Source organism: Notamacropus eugenii, chromosome 3 (genome assembly GCF_028372415.1).
Source record: "Notamacropus eugenii isolate mMacEug1 chromosome 3, mMacEug1.pri_v2, whole genome shotgun sequence".
NCBI classification, from domain to species: domain Eukaryota; kingdom Metazoa; phylum Chordata; class Mammalia; order Diprotodontia; family Macropodidae; genus Notamacropus; species Notamacropus eugenii.
In genome coordinates this window covers 395,152,926-395,178,422 of record NC_092874.1, presented here as the reverse complement: position 1 = coordinate 395,178,422, position 25,497 = coordinate 395,152,926, and the positions used below count along the sequence as shown (strand labels likewise).

Here is a 25,497-nt window from a genome sequence, read left to right as displayed (position 1 = left end):
CTGTCAAGGAAAACTGCCCTGATATTCTAGAACCAGAGGGTAAAATAAACATTGAAAGAATCCACCGATCACCTCCTGAAAAAGATCTGAAAAGAGAAACTCCTAGGAATGTTGAAGCAAAATTTCAGAGTTCCCAGGTCAAGGAGAAAATATTGCAAGCAGCTAGAAAGAAACAATTTGAGTACTGTGGAAATGCAATCAGGATAACACAAGATCTAGCAGCTTCCACATTAAGGGATCGAAGGGTGTGGAATAGGGTATTCCAGAAGTCAAAGGAACTAGGACTAAAACCAAGAATCACCTACCCAGCAAAACTGAGTACAATATTCCAGAGGAAAAGATGGTAATTCGATGAAATAGAGGACTTTCAAGCATTCTTGATGAAAAGACCAGAGCTGAACAGAAAATCTGACTTTCAAACAAGAGAAGCAGGAAAAGGTAAACAGGAAAAAGAAATCATAAGGGACTTACTAAAGTTGAGCTGTTCACATTCCTACATGGAAAGATGACATTTGTAACTCTAGAAACTTGTCTCAGTATTTGGGTAGTTGGAGGCATTACACACACACACACACACACACACACACACACACACACACACACGCAGAGAGCACAAGGTAAGTTGAATAGGAAGGGATCATATCTAAAAAAATAAAATTAAGGGGTGACAGAGGAATATATTGGATGGAGAAAGGGAGAAATGGAACAGGGCAAATTATCTCTCATAAAAGATGCAAGGAAAAACTTTTTCAATGGAGGGGAAAAGGGGGGAGGTGAGAGGGAAAAAGTGAAGCTTACTCTCATCACTTTTGGCTTAAGGAGGGAATAACACGCACACTCAATTGGTATGAAAATCTATTTTACACTACAGGAAAGTAGGGGAGAAGGGGACAAGTGGGGTGGGGATGATAGAAGGGAGGGCAAATGGGATGAGGAAGGAATTAGAAGTAAACATTTTGGGGGATGGACAAGGTCAAAAGAGAGAATAAAATAAATGGGGGACAGGATAGGATGAAGGGAAATATAGTCTTACACAACATGACTATTATGGAAGTCTTTTGCAAAACTGCACATATGTAGGCTATATTGAATTGCTTGCCTTCTCAGTGTGGATGGGTGAGGAGGGAGGAAGGGAGAGAAGTTGGAACTCATGAATGTTGAGAATTGTTTTTGCACGCTAACTGGGAAATAAGAAATACAAGTAATGGGGTATAGAAATCTATCTTGCCCTTCAAGAAAAGAGAGAAGATAGGGATAAAGGAAGGAAGGGGTGTGATAGAAGGGAGGGCAGATTGGGGAAAGGAGTAATCAGAATGCATGGTGTTTTGGGGTGGGGGGAGAGGAGAGATGGGGAGAAAATTTGGAACTCAAAATTTTGTGGAAATGAATGGTGAAAACGCAAAATAAATAAATAAACATTAAAAAAGAGAGAGATTAATAGTCACTTGATTTCCAGTAAAGTGACACCTAAAACTAAAAAAAAAGAAAACAATTTGAAGACTTATTATACATAGCTTCCTTTCACACACTTTAAGTCAAAGTGGCTCACATGCTGTTCCTCACAAATGACTCTGTATCTCTCATGTTCTAACCTTCTGTACAGATTGTACCTCAGGCCGGGAATTCACTCTCTCCCTTCTGCCTCATTAACCTCTCACTTCCTTCAAGTGAGTGCTTTCTCAATGCAAAGCATATCTCTCCCCACTAAAATATTTACTCTGTATATATTTAGTATTTTATCTAAGTAAAAGCTCCAAAGGAATGTAAATTCCAAGAAGACAGAGACTTTTTTTTTCATCTCTGAACTCCCTAGGACAATGCCTGGCATAAGGTAGGTGTTTAATATATGCTTATTAAATGACGAAGGTATTCAGTGGATAGCGTCCTTGGGAATTTATATTCGGCACTATGTTGTGTCACATACATGATATTTGGTGACTTTAAGGCAAAAGTGGGAAAAAAGGATGGTGGAAAGAAATATACTAGAAAGAAAAAAGAAGAAATGAGAGGCCAAATACTACTCAGAAGATTCATGCTTTTATATTACAAACACTGTCTTCCAGAAAAGAACACCACGGTAGGCAACAATAAATAATATACAAAAAATTAAGTTGATTATATTTTAATAGACAAGTAAAGATCTGTTATTATTGTGAGGATCTATCCTGAATCAGTTATCTGTGTACAGTCAGACCACCAACTTATTAGAGAAAAGATCAGAATGGTAAAAAGCTAGGAGAATGAATAATAATGAAAAAATACATGGCATACAATTAAAACAACTCAATCTTGAACTATTTAAATAAGTAATTGACAATAAAAACTAAAAATGAACAACAGAAATGATACAGGTACCATTATAATAATTTCATATGGAAATTTAATTACTGTAAATCAATTAGCACAAGAAGACCAAAGCATGTAGAAAACACTAGTCAGTATACACAACCTATCTGTCAAGTAGAGAAAAGATGATAAACAAAGGCAATTCCATTTAGAATATAAACTTATGTTTAAAATCTTAACAAAAAGGATGGGTGATTTCAATATGATAATCTCATAAAGCAGAGACAAGCAGTGGAAGATAAAACCAGCTTAGAAAAAGCTTGACGAGATATCCAATTAAGCCAAATCATTTCAAGGAAAAAACCGGAGGACAATAACAAAAAGAAAAATGAAAAATATTTGCAAAACTTACTATAACAAACTATTTTTACTATCAAAGACAAGAGAATCATTTGAGCTCTAACCTCACAGTCCCTGGAAGGGGAGGTAGAAATGGTACTAAAGAAAATAAAGATGGGAGCAGAGGGAGTCATATCGGACTATACAGAGATGATTATGACTGTGCTAGAAGTGACAGAACGGTGAAGACACTGATTCACAAGAAAAGGAAGACACTCAAAGAACAGGGAAAAAAAATCTCAATTCACATTAATATTAAAAAATTTGAACAAGAAAACAACTATCAATCTATATGTCTACTTTTGTTCTATAAAAAATTTCATGAGATTAATTAACACAGAAATCAAAGGTATCCTCAATGATAACACTGAAAGAGAACAAATAAGCTTTTGCTAGCAACATTCAGCAATGGACTACATCTTTACCATTTTGCAACTGACTCAAAGATGCTGAGAACACAGGATCCCAATGCGCATATTTGTGAAGTGTTTAAAAAGCATAATAAAACTCCACTTTACAGTCTCTCTTTCAACAAGTTATCTCCTATTGATACATCAAAATCATTCAGATTTCCTTGAAAGATGTAACAGAGATAGCCCTGCTCAATGACCCTCTGATTATAAACATCAGGAGGTAAAGCAGAGAAATGTTTGCCAAAGGTGCTCTCCACTATGAAGGAGGAGATGCAGCCTACAGTCCAAGTTGGGGAAATGGATGGTAAGGTCCTTCAGGTGCTCCAGTTGAAGTATGATACTGTGCTAGTTTATTAAGATCTTCAACTCTGCAGAGTCTTCTGGAAAAGGTTCATAACCATTCAAACTAGCTTATTCGGCCATCTGTGTAGGAAACAGAAGAATGAAGAATGTCTACTGATCAGATTATATCAGTATGTATATCTGGGAGACAAGGAGTTTGGCCCATAGATGAACAGAAGAGAAGGCTAGACTGCCTCTGTGAGACTAGTAATCTCTTTTTAGATATTCCAATACTCTTCCAAAAATAAAGGCTCATCTTTTTTTAAGACCAAGACTGGCTACATGGAGTTAAGCAAGAAATACGACAGTTTCCAAAGAATTGAAAATGAGCATCACAAAAAAAATTTCTAGGAAAATGGGAAAGCAATTGGGTAGAAATTAGACTGAGACAAGGAGTTCTCAATATGTCTTGTGTCATGGATTCCTTTCACAATTTGGTGAAGCCTATCTGATCTCTACTCAGAACAATTTTAAATGCATAAAATGAAACATGAAGCACTGCAAACAAAATCAATTCTACACAAATATTGTTATTATTTTTTAAACAAGTCCATGGACTTCAGCTTAAGAACTCCTGATTTGGGCCAATATCGTATATTACATACTGCAATAAGCTCGAAATGAACATATGACCTGAATATCAAAAACCATACCATAAAAAAAAAATCAGAAGAGAACCAGATCAAGTATCTTTAACAGTTAAAGCTAGAGAGTTCTTAACCAAACAAGAGATAACATAGGTCATTTCAATGACCTAAAATTGAAAAGCTTTTGTAAAAAAAAAAAAAACCAAATGTAATCAGGATAAAGAAAGGAAGTGGTCAATAGATATTTCTGATAAAAGCCTGTTATCCAAAATAGAAAGAGAACTCAGCCAAACCCCTGCAAAACTAACCAACAGATCAAAAAAGTCTGACATTATAGTCAGTTTCCTACCCACAGTCCTCTACCTCTGCAAAATAGCGGGGAAGGTGACCTCTCATATTTCTTTTTATAGATTAAGCTTGGTTGTTACTATTCCACTCTATTCCATTCAAATTGCTTATTGTTGTTTTTTTCATTCATAAGGTTGCAGTTGTATATAATGCTTTCCTGGTTCTATTTATTTCACTTTGCATGAATTCATATGAATCTTCCTAAGTTTTTCTAATATTCATAATATCCATAATTTCTTACAGTCACATAATATTCAATTACTTTCAGGAAAAATAAAACTTGTTTAGCTGTTCTGCAATTGATGGACATCAACAAATCTTCCCATGGGGTAAAAAAGGCCTTCATGGACACCAAGAGGCGTAATAAATTTAGGTGTATGTGGTATTTCTTTCTATCACAGGAAGGCTTACATGAATTGATAAAAAGTAAAATAAAAAGCTGGAAAACAATATACACAAGGTAAATGGAAACAACAAAGCAATTTAGCATCCCAATGATTAAGCTTGACCCAAAGAAGACATAAGAAAAGGCATTATTTGCTGCTTCATTACAGAGGCGAGGCTCACCAGGATCAAGGAACACTCCTTATGTCAGACTTTTTTCAATGTGATATAAGTGATTTTTAAAAAGCAATATATTAATAAAACTGATTTTTAAAAATAAACCTAATTAAAAGAGATAATCAGGGAGATAACATAGTATCAAAAAATTTTACAGAAAGTTTCTCTGATAAAAGGCCTCATTTCTCAAATATATATTTTACAATGACTCTGCCATTACAAAAATAAGAGCCATGCCTCAACTGATAAATATGGTCAAAGGAAAGGAACAGGAAGTTTTCCGAAGAAAAAAAATCAAAGCTAACCATAGTCATATGAAAAAATGCTCTAAATCACTGTTGATTTGAGAAATGCAAATTAAAACAGCCCTGAGGTATCACCTCACACCTATCAGAAATGGCAAATGCTGGAGGGGATGAAGGGAAAACTTCTAATAAAAAGCTGGTGGTGTAGTAAACTGGTCCAACCAGCCTGGAGAACAATTTGGAACTAGGCCCAAAAGGCTATAAAACTGAGCAAATCCTTGGACCCAGCAATTCCATTACTAGGTCTGTATCTCAAAGAGATCAAGGAAAAAGGGACTAAATGTACAAAAAATATCAATAGCAGCTCTTTCTGTGGTGGTAAAAAACTGCTAATCAAGGGGATGCTCATCAACTGGGTAATGGCTGAATAAGTGGGGGTCTATGGCTGTGGTAGAGCATTACTGTGCTATAAGAAATGGCAAGATGGACGGTTTCATAAAACCATGGCAATAACTGATGGAAAGTGAAGTGAGAAGAACTGGGAGATCACTATGCACAGTAACAGCAATGTTGTAATGATGATCAACTTTGAAAGACTTGGCTACTCTAATCAATACAAAGATCCAAGATAACTCCAAAAGACTCATGATGAAAAAATGCAATCCACCTCCAGAAAGAAAACTGATGAACTCTAACTGCAAATTTTCTCTATTTTTCTTGCTTTAAAAAAAACATGGCTAACATGGAAATGTTTTTCATGATCTCACATGTATAACTGGAATCATACTGCTTACCTTTTCAGTGGGTGGAGGAAAAGTGGGAGGGAGAGAATTTGGAACTCAAAATTTAAAAAGGAAAAAAATGCTAAAAATAAGTAATAATTTTTTAATTTCATAGCAGAGCACCAAGTATAATGTCAGACATGGTAGCTGTGCTAGTCAGTTTTACTGAATTGTTTTTTTTTCTCTTTATATTCTTTGTATACAACGGCTTTCTGGAAAAAGGAGGAAGAAATACATTGGGAAATGAAGATGTTTCGAAAAGTTGCCAACAGAAATTTTAGAAACAGAAAAAGGAAAATGGAAAGGGGAAAGAGGAAATGGGGAAAGGAAAAAGAAAAGTAAAGAAAAAAATCATAGTGGACAATGGAAAGGCACACAGGTCAAAACAATAACTAATGAGGAATTCTGAGGAAGTAAAACATGTTCTGAGGGTAAGGTGTGATAGGAAAAGAAGATGAGCTATTCACATGTGAAATTAGGATAGATCAACAGCAAGGTCCTCCACTGGTCTACTTGGGATGTCAGATGAAAGTGAGGAAGGCCTCTCACATGTGGAGTAGATCTCGTATGCCAAACTTCTGGGAAAACATGGACAAAAAGTTCCACAGAAAGGACCAACACAGACAAGTTGTGATGGACTGTCGCAGGGAATATTAACTCAAAGAAATCACAGAACCACTTGAATATCTGAATAACCTTAAAGCCTTCAACTTCAATTTTAAAAAAATCAACCTCACAAATACTACATGAGAGAGGTGTGGCTAGAAAGAATTTCATCTGAAAAAAGAACTGGAGGCTTTGGTGAACGCATGGTCAATCTGAGTCAAAGGTGTGACTTGTCAAGAAAGGAATGTTATCAGAAATCAAGGGGATGCCCATCCGTTGGGGAATGGCTGAACAAGTTGTGGTACATGAATGTAATGGAATACTATGGTGCTATAAGAAATGAGGAAGACTTCAGGGAGGCCTGGAAGGACTTATATGCCCTGATGCTGAGTGACAGGAGCAGAACCACAAGAACGTTGTGCACAGGGTATGAGGACTGTTTCTGACAGACTTAGCCCTTCACAGCAACGCAAGGACCTAAAACATTCCCAAAGGACTCTTGAGGCAAAATGCCATTCACACCTAGAGAAAGAACCATGGAATCAGAACGCAGAATGAAGCAGACTATTTTCTCTTGTGTTACGTTTTGTTTTTTCTCATGGTTTCTCCCATTCATTTTAATTCTTCTATGCAACATGACTAAGGTGAAAATGTGTTTAATAAGAATGCATGTGTAGAACCCATATAAGATTGCATGCCATCTTGGGGAGGGAGGGGGTAAGGAGGGGGAGAAAATTTAAGACTTATGGAAGTGATTGTTGAAAACGGAAAACAAATAAATTAATTATTTTAATTATTATTTACTATATTAATTATAATTATATATTATTATATATTATATTGTATATTATGTGTATTATATTAATTATAATAATTAAATTAATTATTTCTTTAAAAAGAAAGGAATATTATCAAGGGCAAGTGATATACTCCTACTGCCCTGACCAAACCACATCTAGAATAAAGTGTTTTGTTCTAGAATTTAGATACTACATTCAAAGAAAGGTATTGATAAAGGTATCCAGAGGAGGGCAATTAGGATGATTCATTCAATGGGCATTTATTAAGTGCCTACTGTGTGCCAGGCCCTATGCTAGGCTCTGGCTACAAAATCATGCCAAATGAGGATCAAGCTGAAGAAACTGAGGATGTTCAGCCATGAGAAAAGAAGATTACCTTTAAGTATTTCAGAGTCTGTCACTGAACAAGGGAATCTTTTTGCTTGGCCCCACAAGGCAAAACTGGGAATAAGCCTTGAAGTTGCAAAGAAACAAATTCAGACCTGATGTAATGAAAAACTCCCTAAAAACTTGGAGAATTTGAAAAAGAAGACTGGCTCTGGAGTTTGAGAACTTGGGCTCAAATCCTGCCTCAGATGCTTAGCTTACTCTGATCCCGTGACTGTGGCAGGTACCAGGGCAAATCACTTCAGTTTAGTGTCTTCTTCTATAAAAGGAGCCAGTCTGATTCCTAGATGGCTTCTAAAGTCTTTCCTAAGATCCTATGAATTAGACTACCCCAAAATGGGATAGGATAGGGAGGGAGGGGGGTCCAATGGGGGTTAATGGAGATAGACTGGGATCCCCCTGACTGGAACTCTTCAGTCAGAGAGGACTGACAGATTATGTGCTGGATCTGCTGTAGAAGGTATTTTTGTTCAAAGACACACTGGACTAGATGACCCTGAGGTTCCATCCAACTATGAGAGGCTGTGAGTCTATAAAGTAAAATCAGGGCTTCTGTGCTTACCATTTTTCTGGAGGCTGACTCTACTAAGAATCTGACCCTAAATGCCTCAAAGTCTGGTTCCCCTCAGTTCTACCTCAGTATACATTTGCATGTGCTTAATAACTGTGGAATACTAGGGATTCATAATATCTCACAGATATATCCCCTTCTCTCTTCTGACATCGTGGTCACCTTGACTGTCAAAATATTTTGGAGTCATCCTGTTTTCCAGAGCTAAGGTTCAGCAAGCTGACTGTGTCCTGAGCTCAGCATAACATTAATCCTTTGCACTCAAGATGATATCACCCTCTAGCAAAGTGTATTACTTGGACCAGCACCAGGTGTTCACTGAGGGATTTCATTCCCCCTATTTCCCAGGGTCATCCATCACATATTCACAATCCCTGTTCCCTGTCACTGAACAGGTACAACATTCCTGTTCCCATCACAGAATTCTGGTTCTGTGCCCCAAATGGGTGGGCACAATCCCCAAGAGTTGAGATAATACTGCTTCACATTGGTCTATGGGAACAGTAACTCAGGATCTAAAAATGATTATGTCATGGTCCAGCCCAGGATGTATATGAGACCTGCTTTTGGTCTAGCACACTTAAGTCCTTCTTAGGAGTGGGGGAGAAGAGGCTTCCATATGCATACAACATTTTCCTCACTTTGAAATTAATTAAACTTCTGCTTGTGTCCTGACTCTCCTGTCTCTAGTTCGCTGTTTGTTTGGCTCCAGTCCCTCACAGATTAAGGCCAGTTCCAGTCCAGCTGACAAGATACTGGCCCTCCTCACCTCACACATGGACTACTGCAACAGCCTGCTCATTGGTTTCCCCACCTCAAATCTCTTCCCACCCCAGTTAATCCTCTACTCAGTAGTCCAAATGATCTAATTCTCAGGTCTTACCATGTCACCCCACTCCCTACTCAATAAACTCCAGGAATTCAGGTCTTTCAAAACCTGAGAGGCTGGTAAAAGAGATTGTTCCATTAAAAAAAGGTCTTTAAAATGCTCAAATGTGGGAGACATATGAAGAAGGAAAGAAGAAAGAAACAAAGAAGAAAAAGGAAACACAATATAAACAAGAGCCAACTTGTGGGAGATGTACAGAAAAGAGGACTTAGGACATGAAATGGAGGAGAAAATTAAAAACAGAACACAAAAACAACATGGGGAAAGACACCAAAGATGAAAATGTCTAATTATAAAAATATCTTTATTTACATTGAGACATTTCCAAATAATCATTTATTCAAAACTGTCAGGAATAAGAACACTATTTTTCTTTTTTTTTTTTTTTTTTTTTTTTTTTGAACACTATTTTTCTTGATGTATTTTAGAAAGTTGATATCTACTTTCAAGTTCTGAGCTAGTATTCTTGAAATAAATCTAAGAATGACAATTCCTTAAGTAGCAACCAACAAGTCAAAGTAAGTCAAATTTATTTGGGAAGTGACTTCTGGGAGCTAAGATGGCAGGGAAAACAGTAAATTGTTGCACCTGTCCCATACTCCCTTCCACACAACCATAAAAGAGCCCCATACTAATTCTGGAACAGCAGATGAAGCAAAAAGACAGGATGAAATAATTTTTTAGCTCAAGAAAATTGGAGGATCCACAGGAAAGGTCCATCTCACTTGAATGAAAGGGGAGTGCCACCCAGGACTGGAAGCATCCCAGCAAGTCAGTAGCAAGCCCCACCTCAGCAAACCAGAAGGAGATCCTGAGCCCCAGTATGGTGGAGAAGGCAAACACTGGCACCAGAACCCTGACATGTGCCGTCACATAGCCAGGTGACATGGGGGGGTCCTGGTGTTCCTGTTTGCAGGCTAGGGGACTAGCAGACTCCAGCTCTGAGAACCACCAGGTATTTCAGTGTAGCCCCAGGAAAACAGGAAGATGCCTGCCCTAAGGGTACCTAAACAAACAAGCAGTCACCAGCCAGTGGCTACACTTCAGCATAGCCCTGGGCAAACAGGCAGCCTCTAGAGGCCAGATCTCCAGGTGCTTCAGTACACCCCTGAGCAAACAAAATGCCAACTCTACTGGTGCCTAAGCAAACAGGCAGCCACCAGCCACCACCCTGCCAGGCTTCAGCAGAGCCCTGGGCAAATAGCCTCCAGAGCCTGACCACCATGTGCTTCAGTGTAGCCATGGGGAAACACAGAAACACCCCCCTGGGTCTCAGCACATGCCACACACTAGGACCCCAGCTCAGCACCTGGTAAGCAGTCATACCCCTATGGCCTTCAGCAAACCAACCACTATCCCACACCTTCAGTGCAGCACCAGACACAAGGGTTCCCTGTGGGCCTCAGGGCAACATCAGTTTGGCAGCACCAGGTAAACAGCCAAGGCCTACAGTCACTAACATGAGAAGCTGGAGATAGTGCCCCTATCAGGCTGAGAGCAGAGCTCAAATTTAAAAGAAAGAAACAAGGCCAAAAAACAAAACGAAACACCAGAATACACAGAAAACAAAAAAAAAAATATGACTATAGAAAGTTATGGTGACAGGGAAGACCAATGTCAAAACACCTATGGGTAAAATCCCAAAGGAAAACGGGAAATGGTCTCAAGCCCAGAAAGAGCTCATGGAAGAGCTCAAAAAGGAGCTTAAAAATCATAGGAGAGATGTAAAAAAAAAACTGGGAAACAAATGAGAGTGATGCAAGAGAATTATGGATTTACTTGGGAAAGAAATTATTGATTCTGTAATCAGCAACCCTTTCCCCTTCGCTTCATGCTCATTGGAAATAGGTTGATTTATTGTACGTATTACTCATTTAAGACCTAACATATGCTTCCTTGTGCTGATTGTTTATCTGTAACTATACATATATATATATATATACACACATACATAAATGCTTTTATATACATACATCTGTCCAGTTATTTGACAGTATTTATTATGTGCCAGTTACTATGTAAAGTATTTTGGAAATACTATCTTAAAGAAAGGCAAAATAAAAATAGTCCCCCTGCTCTCAAGGACCTCAGTCTATTGGAAGAAACAGTATGAAAATAACTGTACAAACTAAGACATAGACAGGATAAACTGGAAATAATCAACAGAGAAAACAGGGGACTGAAAAAGATTTCTTGTAGAAGGTGGGACTTCAGCCCAAGAAAACTGAGGTAGAGAGGAAGAAGGAAAAGGTCCCAGGGACTTAGACAGTGAGTTGGGAGGAATGTCCTGTTTAAGGAACAAGTAGGAGGCCGGTGTCATTGTATCACACAACACATGAGAGGAGTAGGGTATAACTAGAAAGGCAGGAGACAGCCAGGTTAAGAAGGGGTTTCTGCTGTTTCCATCACTGTCTCTGATAAAGACCTGATTTCTAAAATTTAGAGAACTGAGTCAAATTTATAAGAATACAAGTACTGGGGGCTGCAGCTAAGATGGCAGAGTAAAAGCAAGGACTTCCTTGAACTCTCCGCTCAAATCCCTGCAAATACCTGTAAAAAATGACTCTAAACAAAATCTGGAGCTGCAGAACACATAGAATGAGAGTGAAGCAAATCTCCAGTCCAGCGTAGCCTGGAAGGTTGACTGGAGCCATCTATGGTACGGGGCTGGGAGCTGAGTGGAGCTCAGCCAGGCGTGGGCCCCAACTGCACAGAGAGGGCCGGAGCAGGCCTCAGGGGATTGAAACACTGACAGCTGTGGCAGTTTTCAGACTTCTCAACACACAAACACCAAAGACAGCACAGAAGGTCAGTGGGAAAACTCTGTCAGACCTGAGTGGGGGAGGGGAATGGTCCCACTGGGGTTCAGCACCAGCCTGGGCTGGTGGCGGAGGAGGAGGAGGAAGAGGAGGAGGAGGAGGAGGAGGAAGAGGAGGAGGAGGAGGAAGAGGAGGAGGAGGAAGAGGAGGAGGAGGAGGAAGAGGAGGAGGAGGAGGAGGAAAAGGAGGAGGAGGAGGAGGAGGAGGAGGAGGAGGAGGAGGAGGAGGAAGAGGAGGAGGAGGAGGAGGAGGAAGAGGAGGAGGAGGAGGAGGAGGAGGAGAGAGAGGAGGAGGAGGAGGAGGAAGAGGAGGAGGAGGAAGAGGAGGAGGAGGAGAGAGAGGAGGAGGAGGAGGAGGAAGAGGAGAAGGAGGAGGAGGAGGAGGAGGAGGAGGAGGAGGAGGAGGAGAAGGAGGAGGAGGAGGAGGAGGAGGAAGAGGAGGAGGAGGAGGAGGAAGAGAAGGAGGAGGAGAAGGAAGAGAAGGAGGAGGAGGCCGGCCTGAATTAGTGGTAGAAGCAGCAGCTTCTGGAACTCTGGGCCCACTGACTGGGAATTTAGCAGTTGACATAAAACCCCTGAAGCCTTGGACAATGCACCCCCGCTGGAAGCAAAACAAAAAGTTAGAGAGTCAAGTATTTGGCTAAGAAGATGAGCAAACAGAGGGAAAAAAGCCAGGCTATAGAATCTTACTGTGGTGACAAAGAAGATCAAAACATACAACCAGAAAAAAACAAAGTCAAAGCTCCTATGTCAAAAGCCTCCAGGAAAAATATGAATTGGTCAGATGCCAGGGAAGACCCCAAAAAGGATTTTGAAAATCAAGTAAGAGAAGTAGAGGCAAAATTGGGAGGAGAAATGAGAGCGACCCAAGAAAATCAGGAAAAGAGTCAACAGCTTGCAGGTGACCCCAAAAAATGCTGAAGAAAATAACACTTTAAAAAATAGACTAACCCGAATAGCAAAAGAGGTGCAAAAAGCCAACGAGGAGAAGAAGGCCTTCAAAAGCAGGATCGGCCAAATGAAAAAGGAGCTCCAAAAGCTCAGCGAACAAAATAACTGCTTCAAAATTAGAATGGAGCAAATGGAAGCTAATGACTTTATGAGAAATCAAGAAATTGTAAAACCAAAAGAAGGAAAAAATAGAAGACAATGTGAAATATTTCACTTGAAAAACCACTGACCTTGAAAAAAGATCCAGGAGAGAGGATTTTAAATTTACTGGACTACCTGAAAGCCATGATCAAAAAAGGAGCCTAGACACCATCTTTCAAGAAATTATCAAGGAAAACTGCCCTGTACACATGGGGCAAAGGTAAAAGGGTGGAGCAGAATATATTCTGATGAAAAAAAGCAGAGGTAGCGATCCTAATCTCAGACAAAGCAAAAGCAGAAATAGATCTAATCAAAAGAGTTTCTTCCAAAAGAGGAAACTACATCCTGCTAAAAGTTACCATAGACAACGAAGCAATATCATTACTAAACATATAATCTCCAAGAGTTATATCATCCAAGTTCTTAGAGAAGTGAAGGGAGTTACAGGAAGAAATAGACAGCGAAACTATTCTAGTGGGGACCTCAACTTCCCCCTCTCTGAACTTGATGAATTTAACCTCAAAATAAACAAGAAAGAAGTTAAGCAAATAAAACTCTGGATAAGGTAGATATGATAGATCTCTGGAGAAAACTGAATGAGGATGAAAAGGAATATACCTTTTTCTCAGTGGTACATGGCACATATACAAAAACTGACCATGTGCTAGGGCATAAAAACCTCACAATCCAGTGCAAAAAGGCAGAGATAGTCAATGCATCCTTTTCAGATCACAATGCAAGAAAAATTATATGTAATAAAAGGCCATGTAAAGATAGACCAAAATTAATTGGAAAGTGAATAATCTAATACTAAAGAATGAGTGGGTTAAACAACAAATCATAGAATCAATAAACAATTCCATAAGAATGACAATAATGAGACAATCTACCAAATCTTTTGGGACACTGCAAAAGCAGTTCTTAGGGCAAGTTTTATATCTTTGAGTGCCTACATGAATAAAATAGAGAAAGAAGAGATCAATGACTTGGGCATGCAGCTGAAAAAGCTAGAAAAAAGAACAAATTGAAGATCCCCAAGTATATACCAAATCAGAAATACTGAAAACCAAAGAAGAGATTACTAAAATTGAAATTAAGAAAACTATTAAAGTAATAAATAAAACTAAGAGTTGGTTTTCTGGAAAAAAACCCAATAAAACTGATAAATCTTTGGTCAATCTGGTTAATAAAGAAAGAAGAAAACCAAATTACCAATATCAAAAATGAAAAGGTTGAACTCACCTCCAATGAGGAGGAAATTAAAATAATAATTAGAAATTACTTTGCCCAACTGTATGCCCATAAATTCAACAATCTAAATGAGATGGATGGATATTTTAAAAAACATAAATTGCCCAGATTAACAGAAGAGGAAGTTGAATACTTAAATAACCCCATCTCAGAAAAAGTAATTGAACAAGCCATCAATGAACTTCCTAGGTAAAAATCTCCAGAGCCAGATGGATTCACAAGTGAATTGTATCAAACATTTAAAGAACAGTTAATTCCAATACTATATAGACTATGTGGGAATATTGGGGAAGGAGTTCTATCAAATTCTTTTTATGATACAAATATGATTTTGATACCTAAACCAGGAAGAGCCAAAACAGAGAAAGAGAATTCTAGACCAATTTCTCTAATAAATAAAGATGCAAAAATTTTAAATAAAATATTAGCAAAAAGAATACAGCAACTTATCATGAGAATCATACATTATGATCAGTTAGGATTTATACCAGGCATGCAGGGCTGGTTTAATATTAGAAAAACTATCAGCATTATTGATCATATCAACAATAAAACTAACATTAACTACATGATTATCTCAATAGATTGCAGAGAAAGTTTTTGTTAAAATATAATACCCATTCCTACTGAAAACACTGGAGAGCACAGGAATAAATGGAACTTTCCATAAAATAATAAGCAGTATCTACCTAAAACCATCAGCAAGCATTATATGCAATGAGATAATCTAGATGCATTTCCAATAAGATCAGGGTGAAACAAGGATGTCCATTATCACCACTGTTATTCAATATGGTATTAGAAATGTTAGCTTTAGCAATAAGAAAAGAAAAAGAAATTGAAGGAATTAGAATAAGCAAAGAAGAAACTAAATTATCACTCTTTGCAGATGATATAATATACTTAGAGAATTCCAGAGAATCAAGTAAAAAACTACTTGAAATAATAAACAACTTTGGCAAAGTTGCAGGTTACAAAATAAACTCAGATAAATCATCTGCATTTCTATACATTACTAACAAAAGCCAATAGCAAGAGATAGAAACAGAAATCCCATTTAAAGTTACAGTAGACACTATACAATATCTGGGAGTCTACCTGCCAAAACAAACCCAGGGACCATACAAACACAATTACAAAACACTTTTCACACAAATAAAGTCAGATCTAAGTAAGTGGAAAAACATTGGTTGCTCATGGGCAGGCTGAGCCAATATAATAAAAATGACAATTCTACCTAAATTAATTTACTTATTCAGTGCCATACCAATCAAACTACCAGAAAATTATTTTCTAGAGCTAGAAAAAATAATATCAAAATTCATATGGAAGAACAAAAGGTCCAGAATATAAAGGGAATTAATGAAAAGAAATGGTAGGGAAGGTGGCCTAGCCCTACCATATCTCAAATTGTATTACAAAGCAGCAATCATCAAAACCACTTGGTAACGGATAAGAAATAAAGGGGTAGACCAGTGGAATAGGTTAGGTACTCAAGACACAGTGGTCAATGAATATAGCAACCCACTGTTTGATAAACCCAAGGACCACAGCTTCTGGGATAAGAACTCACTGTTTAACAAAAATTGCTGGGAAAACTGGATAACAGTGTGGCAGAAACTGGGCATAGACCAATGCCTGACACCATACACAAGAATAAAGTCCAAATGGATACATGATCTATGTATAAAGATTGATGCTATAAACAAATTAGAGGAGCGAGGAATAGGTATTTGTCAGATTTATGGAGAATGGAGAAATTTTTGACCAAACAAGAGATAGAGAACATTATGAAGTGTAAAATAGATAATTTTGATTACATTAAGTTAAAAAGTTTTTGCACAAACAAACCCAATGCAACCAAGATTAGGAGGGAAGCAGAAAACTGAGAAAAAAATTTTGCAACTAGCGTCTGTGATAAAAGCCTCATTTCTAAAATATATAGAGAACTGAATCAAATTTTCTAGAATATAAGTGATTCCCCAATTGATCAATTGGTCGAAGGATGTGAACAGGCAGTTTTCAGACAAAGAAATTAAAGCTGTCTATAGTCATATGAAAAAATGCTCTAAATCACTATTGATTAAAGAGATGCAAATCAAAACAACTCTGAGGTACCACATCACAACTATCAGACTGACTAACATGACAAAACAGGAAGATGATAAATGTTGAAGATGTGGGAGAGCTGGAACAGTAATTCATTGCTGGAGGAGCCATGAGCTGATCCAACCATTCTGGAGAGCAATTTGGAATTATGCTCAAAGGGCTACAAAAACATGCATACCCTTTGACCCAGCAATACTGCTTCTAGGACTGTATCCCAAAGAGATCATAAAAATGGGAAAGGGTCCCACATGTACACAAATATTTATAGCATCTCTCTTTGTAGTGGCCAAAAACCAGAAATCAACAGGATGCCCATCAATTGTATGAATGTAATGGACTACTATTGTGCTATAAGAAATGATGAACAGGAAGACTTCAGAGAACCCTGGAAAGACTTATATGAACTGATGCTGAGTGAAAGGAGCAGAATCAGGAGACCTTTGCACAGAGCAACAACCACAGTGTGCGAGGAATTTTTCTGGTAGACTTAGTCCTTCACAGCAATGCCAGGACCTAAAAAATTCCCAATGGATTCTTGAGGCAAAACACCTTCCACATTCAGAGAAAGAATTATGGAATTGGATAGTAGAAAGAAGCAGACCATTTTCTCTTGTGTTATGTTTTGTTGTTTTCTTTTGTTTTATGGTTTCTCCCATTCATTTTAACTCTTCTATGCAATGTGACTAAGGTGAAAATGTATTTAATAGGAATGTATGTGTACAACCTGTATAACATTGCATGCCATCTTGCAGAGGGAGAGGGGAGGGAGGGGAAAAAAATCTAAGATGTATGGAAGTGATTGTAGAAAACTGAAAACAAAATAATTTTTTAAAAACTGTCCTGATATTCTTGATTCAGAGGGTAAAATAGAAATGGAAAGAATCCACCAATCACCTTCTGGAAGAAATCCCAAAGAAAAATTCCTAGAAATAATGTAGCCAAATTCCAGAGTTCCCAGGTAAAGGAGAAAATATTGCAAGCAGGCAGAAAGAAACAATTCAAGTACTGTGGAAATACAATCAGGGTAACACAAGCAGTTTTTAAGGGATTGAAGGGCTTGGAATATGATATTCCGGAGGTCAGAGGAGCTAGGATTAAAACCAAGAATCACTTACCCAGCAAAAATGAGTATAATACTGCAGGGGGAAAATAGAATTTCAATGAAATAGAGGACTTTCAAGCATTCTTGCTGAAAAGACCAGAGCTGAACAGAAAACCTGACTTTCAAACACAAGAATCAAGAAGGCATGAAAAGGATCACATTCACAAAACTTGGTTTCTACTATCACCATCACTATCACCCCACTACCACCACCACCACCAAGAATTGGAAAAAAAGGGAGAAAATGACTACAAGATTCCTGTCTAATCTCCACCCAGTCAGAGAAGGGCATTGCATCCAAGAATTCTAAGGCTTGGTAGAGATCCATAGAATCCATGTTATAGGGAAAGTATGCTGAAGGGAAGGAATGCTAGAGAATATGTAAGGGTGATCCTCTGAGGCAAATTCAGTGAGTCAATGAACTGAGTTTTGTGTTCAGGTCTGGGTGGTACATTTTAAGAGGAGCATTAATAAACTGAAGCACATCTTATGAATAGTCACCATAATAGCATTTGTAGAATAGTTTAAGATTTGTAAAGTGCTTAAAGGGTGGCTGAAGGAACTCTAATGGTTATTAATAATATATACTGATTTATTATTTTTAAAGTACTGTTATCATCTTGTTTTATTTCATTTTTACAATATTCATGTTGAGATGGGATAGACAGATATTGTCTCCATTTTAGAGATGAAGAAAATGGTACATAGAGAGATTGAGTAACCATAAAACTAGCAAGTGGCAGAGCCAAACAAAGAACCCAGGTATTTATCAAATATTTACCAAACATTTATGTATTTGAAGCACTAAGGTAATGGGGAAGAAAATTTCTTCCAAGCCCAATGACTGAGTATTCTGTACTCAGAATCTATTAGGATGACAGATTTCCATAGACTTGGTCTCAGAATGCCTCAGAAGCTGAATCTCACAAAGCTAACTATATAGATTTACTATAAAGATGTATATATGTATATATATATAATATACTTAATGGGATAACCAAATGATATTATATTTGTAAAGTGCTTAGCACAGTGCCTGGCACATTGCATCTGTTTAATGAATGCTTGTTTCCACCCTCTTCTTTTAATAGACATTATTAAAATGTATCACTTTATACCTAAAAAAAAAGGAATACAAGTCATTCCTCAACTGATAAATGGTCATAGGATATGAACAGACAGTTTTCAGATAAAGAAATTAAAGCTATCTATAGTCATATGAAAAAAATGCTCTAAATCACTACTGATTAGAGAAATATAAATTAAAACAACTCTGAGGTACCAATTCACACCTATCAGATTGACCAATATGACAGAAAAGGAAAATGATAGATGTTGAAGAAGCTGTGGGAAAACTGGAACACAAATGCATTGCTGATGGAATTGTGAACAGATCCAGTTTGGAACTATGCCCAAAGGGCTATAAAACTGTGCATACCCTTTGCCCCAGCAATATCATTACTAGGCCTGTATCCCAAAGAGATCATAAGAAAGAGAAAAGGACCCACATATACAAAAAGTTTTATAGCAGCTTTTTTTGTGACGGCAAAGAATTGGAAATTGAGTGGATGCCCATCAACTGGGGAATGGCTGAACAAGTTGTGGTACATGAATGTAATGGAATACTATTGTTCCATAAGAAATGGTGAGCAGTCAGACTTCAGAATAACCTGGAAACACTTACATGAAATGACTGAAGTGAGCAAAACCAGGAGTACATAGTAACAGCAGCATTGTGCAATGACTAACTTTGATAGATTTACCTCTTCTTAGCAATGTAAGGATCTCAGACAACTCCAGAAGACTCATGATGGAAAATGCTATCCAAATTCAGAGAAGGAACTATGGAATCTGAATGCAGATCAAAGCATACTATTTTCTCTCTTTTTTTCTTTCTTGTGGTTTTTCCCTTCTATTCTGATTCTTCTTTCACAACATGATTAATGTGGAAATAAGTTTAAGATGATTGTATACGTATAGCCTATATCAGATTGCATGCCATCTTGGGGAGGGAGAAGGGAAGGAGGGAGAGAAAATTTAAAACTTACGGAAGTGAAAGTTGAAAACTAAAAATAAATAAACAATTTTTTTTTTTTAATGAGTTCACTGAAGGAGTTGGGGGTGTGTGTGATATGGTCAGAACTGAGCAGTAGGAAGCTCACCTTGACAGGTGAGTGAAGAATGGACTGGAGTGGAGAGACACTGAGGCAGGGAGACCAATCAGCAGGCTATTACAACTGTCCAGGTGGGTGGTGAGGTGGGCCTACACCTGAATGGCCATAGTGTCAGAAAAGAGAAGGGGGTATATACATGAGATATCATAAAAGGTAAAATGAACAGGACTTGGCAATAGATTGCATATGGAGGCTTGAGAGAATGAGGTGTCAAGGGCAGTATCCCAAAGAGATCTTTTTGTGGTGGCAAAGAATTGGAAACTCAGGGAGATATCCATCGGTTGAGAAGTGGCTGAACAAGTGACTGTACATGAAAGCAATGGAATTACTATTGTGCTGTAAGAAATGATGAAAGGCATGGTTTCAGTAAAACCTGGGAAGATTTGTATGAAATGATGCAAAGTGAAGTGAACAGTACCAGAAGAACTATCTTCACAGTAATAGTAATATTATAAAGAAAGTCAACTCTGAAAAATTTAGTCACTGATCAAGACTGTTCCAAAAGACTAATGATGAAACATGCTATCCACCTCCTGATAGAGAATTTATGGACTCAAGAGTGAAGATCGAAGCATTTGGTTTTCTCTCATTTTCTTTTTTCTTTTTCTTTCTTTTTTGGAACATGGCCAATGCAGAAATCTGCTTTGCATAACTGTACCTAATTGTAATAAATTTTCTTGCCTTCTCAAGTGGAAAGAGGGGAAGGGAGATAATTTGGAACTAAAAAAAAACAAACAAAAAAGTCTCTGTGCTTTAAAAAAGAGTATGAGAAGTCAAGGATGACATCTAGGTTGTGAACTTTGGTGACTGGGAGAATAGTAAGATAGTAATAAGGAAGTGTGGAAGAGGGGAGATGCTAGGGGAGAAAAATGAGTTCAGTTTTGGAAATGTTAAATTTAAGACACCTATAGGACATTCAGTGTGAGATGTCCAAGAGGTAACTGGAGATGGGAGTCTAGAGGTTAGGAGAACATCTGAGAATCATTAGCATAGAGATGATAACTGAATTAATGAAAACTGATGAGAATACCAAGCAAAATAACATAGAGCAAGAAGAGAAGAAGACCCAGGATGGGGAGTGGGGGAGAGAACAACACCCAAGTTAATGAGCCTAGATGAACATCCAGCAAAAGACAGTGAGAAGACTCAAATAGGAAAACCAGGAAAGAATAGTCATGGAAACCTAAAGAGAAGAGACAGTATCAGAGTCTTCAGAGAGGACTGAGAAAAGGTCATTAGATGTGGCAAATAAGAGATCATCGGTAACTTTGGAGAGAGCAATTCAGCTGAATGCTAAAGTCCAAAGCAGATTATAAAAAGTTATAAGAATAGGAGAAGAGATACAGGAAAATAAACAGGCTGACATAAAGTGAAAAAATCCTTCCCCTCTGATTAGACTGTAAGCCCCTTCCCTGAAGAGACACTATCTTATAGCTTGTTCTATCTGCACAGTCTTGGTGTATCTAGCTCTTAGTAAGTGGATGATAAAATTCAGAATGCAGAAAAAAAGACTAAAAGTAGCTAAGCCTATTTTTAAGAAATAGCTGAATAGACAGTATCATTTGAATGAAAACAGATTACAGATAATTACAAATGTAAATTATTTGTAGAGTGTTTTTCCCTGGAAACAACTTTTTCTGTTATTTTTATATAAATAGGCCTTTCACTATCTCTCCTACTTCACTATTAACTGTGTAAGCAGCTAATTATGTGTTTCTTGGTGTAGAAGTACTACAATCTACGACTGGGTTTCTATTTTTACAAGTATTTGATAAAACCTCATTTTGGCAAATAAATAAGTAGTAATCACCATGTAAAAACAATGGAATAATTAGGATGATGACAGAGAAATCCCTGGAGCTGTAGGGATTCCCAATACGACAAGAGAAAAGTGTAAAGGAGGAAAGTCTGTATGGAAAGATCTTGGCTATCAGCTATGAATGGAAAGGAAATAGAAGTACCCTATTAACTAACTCAGCACCCAATTCCTAAAAGATATTCTTTGGAGCATTAGCTGATAACATAAATAGCAACAGAACTCTTAAAAATTAAAATACCTCCCAAAAGATGAAAAGGAATCAATCTCTATTGGAAAAATTTCAGGCACTGTACTAGACTGGAACAGAAATTTTTTTTTTACATATAAGCATTTTAAGGTCTCTTTTTTCCTTAATGAAAATATTAGGAAATAAATATTTCTGCAGTCTAAAGTTCCTTTTCAGACTTAATAGAATGAAGGAAACCTTTATCAAGTACATAAAGTTCCAAAAACAATGCCTTCCATGAAATTCCTTTTCCAAAGCCTAACCACTTTTTCTTAGGAAACTATTCAAGAAAACTCTAGGATTCTGGAAAATGGATCAAAGGTGGTAATAGACTTAGAACTGGAAATACTTTAATGTGGTGTCATCTATCTCTACCCTAGATAAATTGAATGATTTAAGAAATTATGAAAAATTCATTATTTCTCTCTCTTGTATTTAATAACTAATTACTGTATTATGACTAATATTTTTTCCCTTATCTACTTCCTGATCTAGAAATCAACCAGTGTAGGAAATCTTAGGCAGAGATCTACCAAGGTCAAGACCTAATCAGGCAGCAAAAGAAATCCTAAATTTGGGCTAATGCATGCATTCTGTTCATTGTGTTTGCTCCTGACAGGTCTAGGAGTGGTGACTCTCCCTTTTGTCAGAAGGTGATATGGCCATTGATAAGTGTCTCTGACCAAGATTTGGGTGACCCAAATCACATACTCCAAAATCTCATTGTAATATAGCCTACCCTCTCATTGTAATATTAATTTTCTTATTAATTGTTAACTAACTAATTAATTGTTAACTATTGATTGCTACCTTGAGGAACACTTGCTCTTCCAAGTGGATATAAACTGTGAGTCCACCGCCATTAGGGGTCTTTGGTTTAAGAGAGATGGCCAAATGACCATCCTTTTATTAATAAACATGTGGGCCTTAGTAATAAAATGATTAAATTACCCAGAAATTATATCTCTCAAACGTTTTTAAGTGCCACAAAATAATTCCTTTAGGATGTACCAGACATTTTAAATGACTGTTCTTTGGTCTGAAGAAACAAAGTGTTAAATGAACTGTTATCTAAACACTGGATCCTTGCTTAATATTAATAGTAAAATTTCCTTTGCTCAGATATGCCATAAATCCTTGACTTCAAAATGCCTTGTGTTAGAGGGATTTCTAAGGGTTAGTTTGGGCTTATCTCTTTCTAAGCAGAAAAATGTTAGATAAGAGTAATCAAAAATTAGCAAAAATTGTTTCTGGCAGGCTTATGCTTAAAATTCAGAGTACAGAATTTCCTTCCACAACCTACTCTCCAAGTAGATCTTATAGATCATTACTTCTCCGTATTTCACCTTGACAGGGTAAGAATTGGTACCACCAGGGAACAGTTTTCCTCAAAAGAAGCAGGAAAACAGCCTGCACAGGTTTACTATGTGACCAATCAAAAACTTAACACAGCAAAATATTCCATTAAGAGTATTCTGATTGCCACCCTGAAAGTCATACACTCCTAAGCACTGTTACAATTTCTTCCATTATAACCACAAATCTTTTCAGAAGCCATAAGAGCTTCAAACTCAGGAAATGGAATACGGGTGGGGGTGGGAGGCAGGGAGAGAAGATCAGCCAAACTGAACTTCCCAGAATTCATTTCTGTTAAGTTCTGCTCAGAGTAGCACTACATGAAGACACTTCAGTTTTTATACAATCTGTCAATCAAAAGTCTACAGATTATATATCATTCAGCCTCAGATATACCTATAGGAAACACAATAGAAACTCTAGGACAACACAGTCAATTCCAGGTATTATTTCCTGGAATTCAATTCAACATTTGACTACTATGTGCATAGCCCATGCATAATTAGGCAGTTACATTACAGGTACATTTCAGATCTTTAGGTTAACAGTAACAATGAAAGCTAAGCCTGACTGACAGAAAAGTCAAATTTTCCTTAAAATAAAATCACCTTATTTCTGAAAAAAACAAAAAACAAAAAACTGCCCTATGCTGAGAACTGCACCAGTCAGTCAAATTAAAATAAACTTTTATTCTGATCACAGGCAAATTAGTCCAAGTTTCTAATTAAGTTTCTTTCTCCTTTGGAAATGTGTTTGCAGCCACTCAGAGAGTATCAGTATGTTTTATGGCATTGTCACAAGCAACATATGTGAAAAGCTCCCAACCCCCTGACCATCTGCCCATGGTAAATCCCACTGCAAACAGGTTTATTCTGGTGTGCCTGACACCCACTGCTCATGACTGACTAGGAAAGAGTTAGACGTCTCCAAATTGTCACAATTCTTTAATCAATGTCACATTGTATCAAGATGGCACATAAAGTGTCAGGTCCAAGTACTTGTGAGTCACTTACAAGCTGGTCTTGCGGTTACGGCTGCCTATCCAAGGGCTTAGCGTAGCGCCTGGCCCAGGATGGGTATTCAATAATTGCTAGAGGACTATCCAGAGGTGTGAAGTGAACGCGAGCAAATCCTATTCCCAGACTCTAAATACACAGAAAAAGGAGAGGGGAAGTCTTTCTCTACATTCGGTACTCCCACCTCCGCCCCCGTCCTAAGCAGCCAATTCCAAGTCCCCAAAGCCATCTCTGGGGGGAAAAAAAAAGTCCTGCGTACACCAGTTTCAGCTCCTTTGCAAATCGGGCCAGATGGGAAAAAGCACACGCATCCTTCTCCCTCTCCTCTCCAACCCCCAGCCCCCGTCCTACCTCTTCAAAGTCATCCAGATGCAAAAGAAGACACCAGCGTCTTCAGCTCCCTGCTCCACTCCCCACCTCGTCCATCTAAAGCTGGGCTAGCAACGCTCGGGATGCTCACCCTCCCAGGCCACCCTCCCAGGACTTCCCCAGCACCAACACACCGGGTTCTGGAGCGGCTTGGGCGCCCCGCCCCCCTCCAGATGTTAATCAGTCCCCCCTCCCCGCTACTCCTCCCCACCCCCACCCCCCAGCAGATGTGCTACCTCGGGATTCCCCTCAGTAGAGACTACGCGCGCTCAGCGGCCCATCCGGAGGTGGGCGGCGAAAGAGGGGCCGGGGCCGGGGCCGGGGCCGGGGCGGCTCCAGGCACCGTCAATATCCCCCTCCCTCCCTCCGCTCCCAGGCCAGGCGCAGAACTCAGACCCTCCCCTCCCGCGGCCGCCGACCCGACGCAACGCCCGGGCCCCACTAGCCGAGGGAGCCGCAGGAGACCTAGGGCCCTTGGATTGGTCGCCCTCCGCTCTGGCGCAGCCCGTTAGGGCAAGACGATTGGCTCAGTCGGAGGCTGCGCCCAAGACGCACATTTGGAACACGAGCGCCCCGCCTCCCGGGGGGCGGGGCGGGGCGGGAGATAACAGAGGACTGCGGGGAGGGGGGCGGGTAAGGGAGAGAGCACCACAGGGGAGAGGGACGGGGAGGGACAGGGGAGGGGGAGGGGCCAGACCGGGTCGAGCAGGAGAAAGGGCGGAAACTGGGAGAAGAGGAAAGAGACGAGGGGAGGGGGAGGAATGTAGCTGAGAACGGGGGAGGGGCCAGAGCTGAGGAAGCGGGACCGAGCACAGGAGGAGGGGGAGGGGGAGGGGGAGGGGGAGGGGGGAGGAGGGGGAGGGGGAGGAGGGGGAGGAGGAGGGGGAGACTAGAGCTTGGAAAAGCGGAGACGAGGGAGAGGAGGAGAGCTGGGAAAGGAGTGTGAGGG

The 25,497-nt window shown here is 38.9% G+C and overlaps 1 protein-coding gene across 4 annotated transcripts in view; it reads right to left on the bottom strand.

Moving 5' to 3' along the window:
* The window catches only part of TECPR1 (tectonin beta-propeller repeat containing 1), an 88,865-nt gene extending 63,904 nt beyond the window's left edge, over window positions 1-24,961 (bottom strand). Inside the window, exon 1 of one of the 4 annotated variants that reach the window (XM_072597823.1) lies at window positions 24,785-24,961. Coding sequence is in view for 2 of the 4 variants with exons in the window: in XM_072597824.1 (XP_072453925.1) it covers window positions 24,531-24,544 (14 nt within the window). In the remaining 2 variants the exon portion in view is untranslated. Of the gene's footprint in view, window positions 1-24,530; window positions 24,638-24,784 lie in introns of those variants that run through there. The other 3 variants (XM_072597822.1, XM_072597824.1, XM_072597821.1) reach the window with 3 other exon arrangements.
* Window positions 24,962-25,497: the final 536 nt, after the last annotated feature.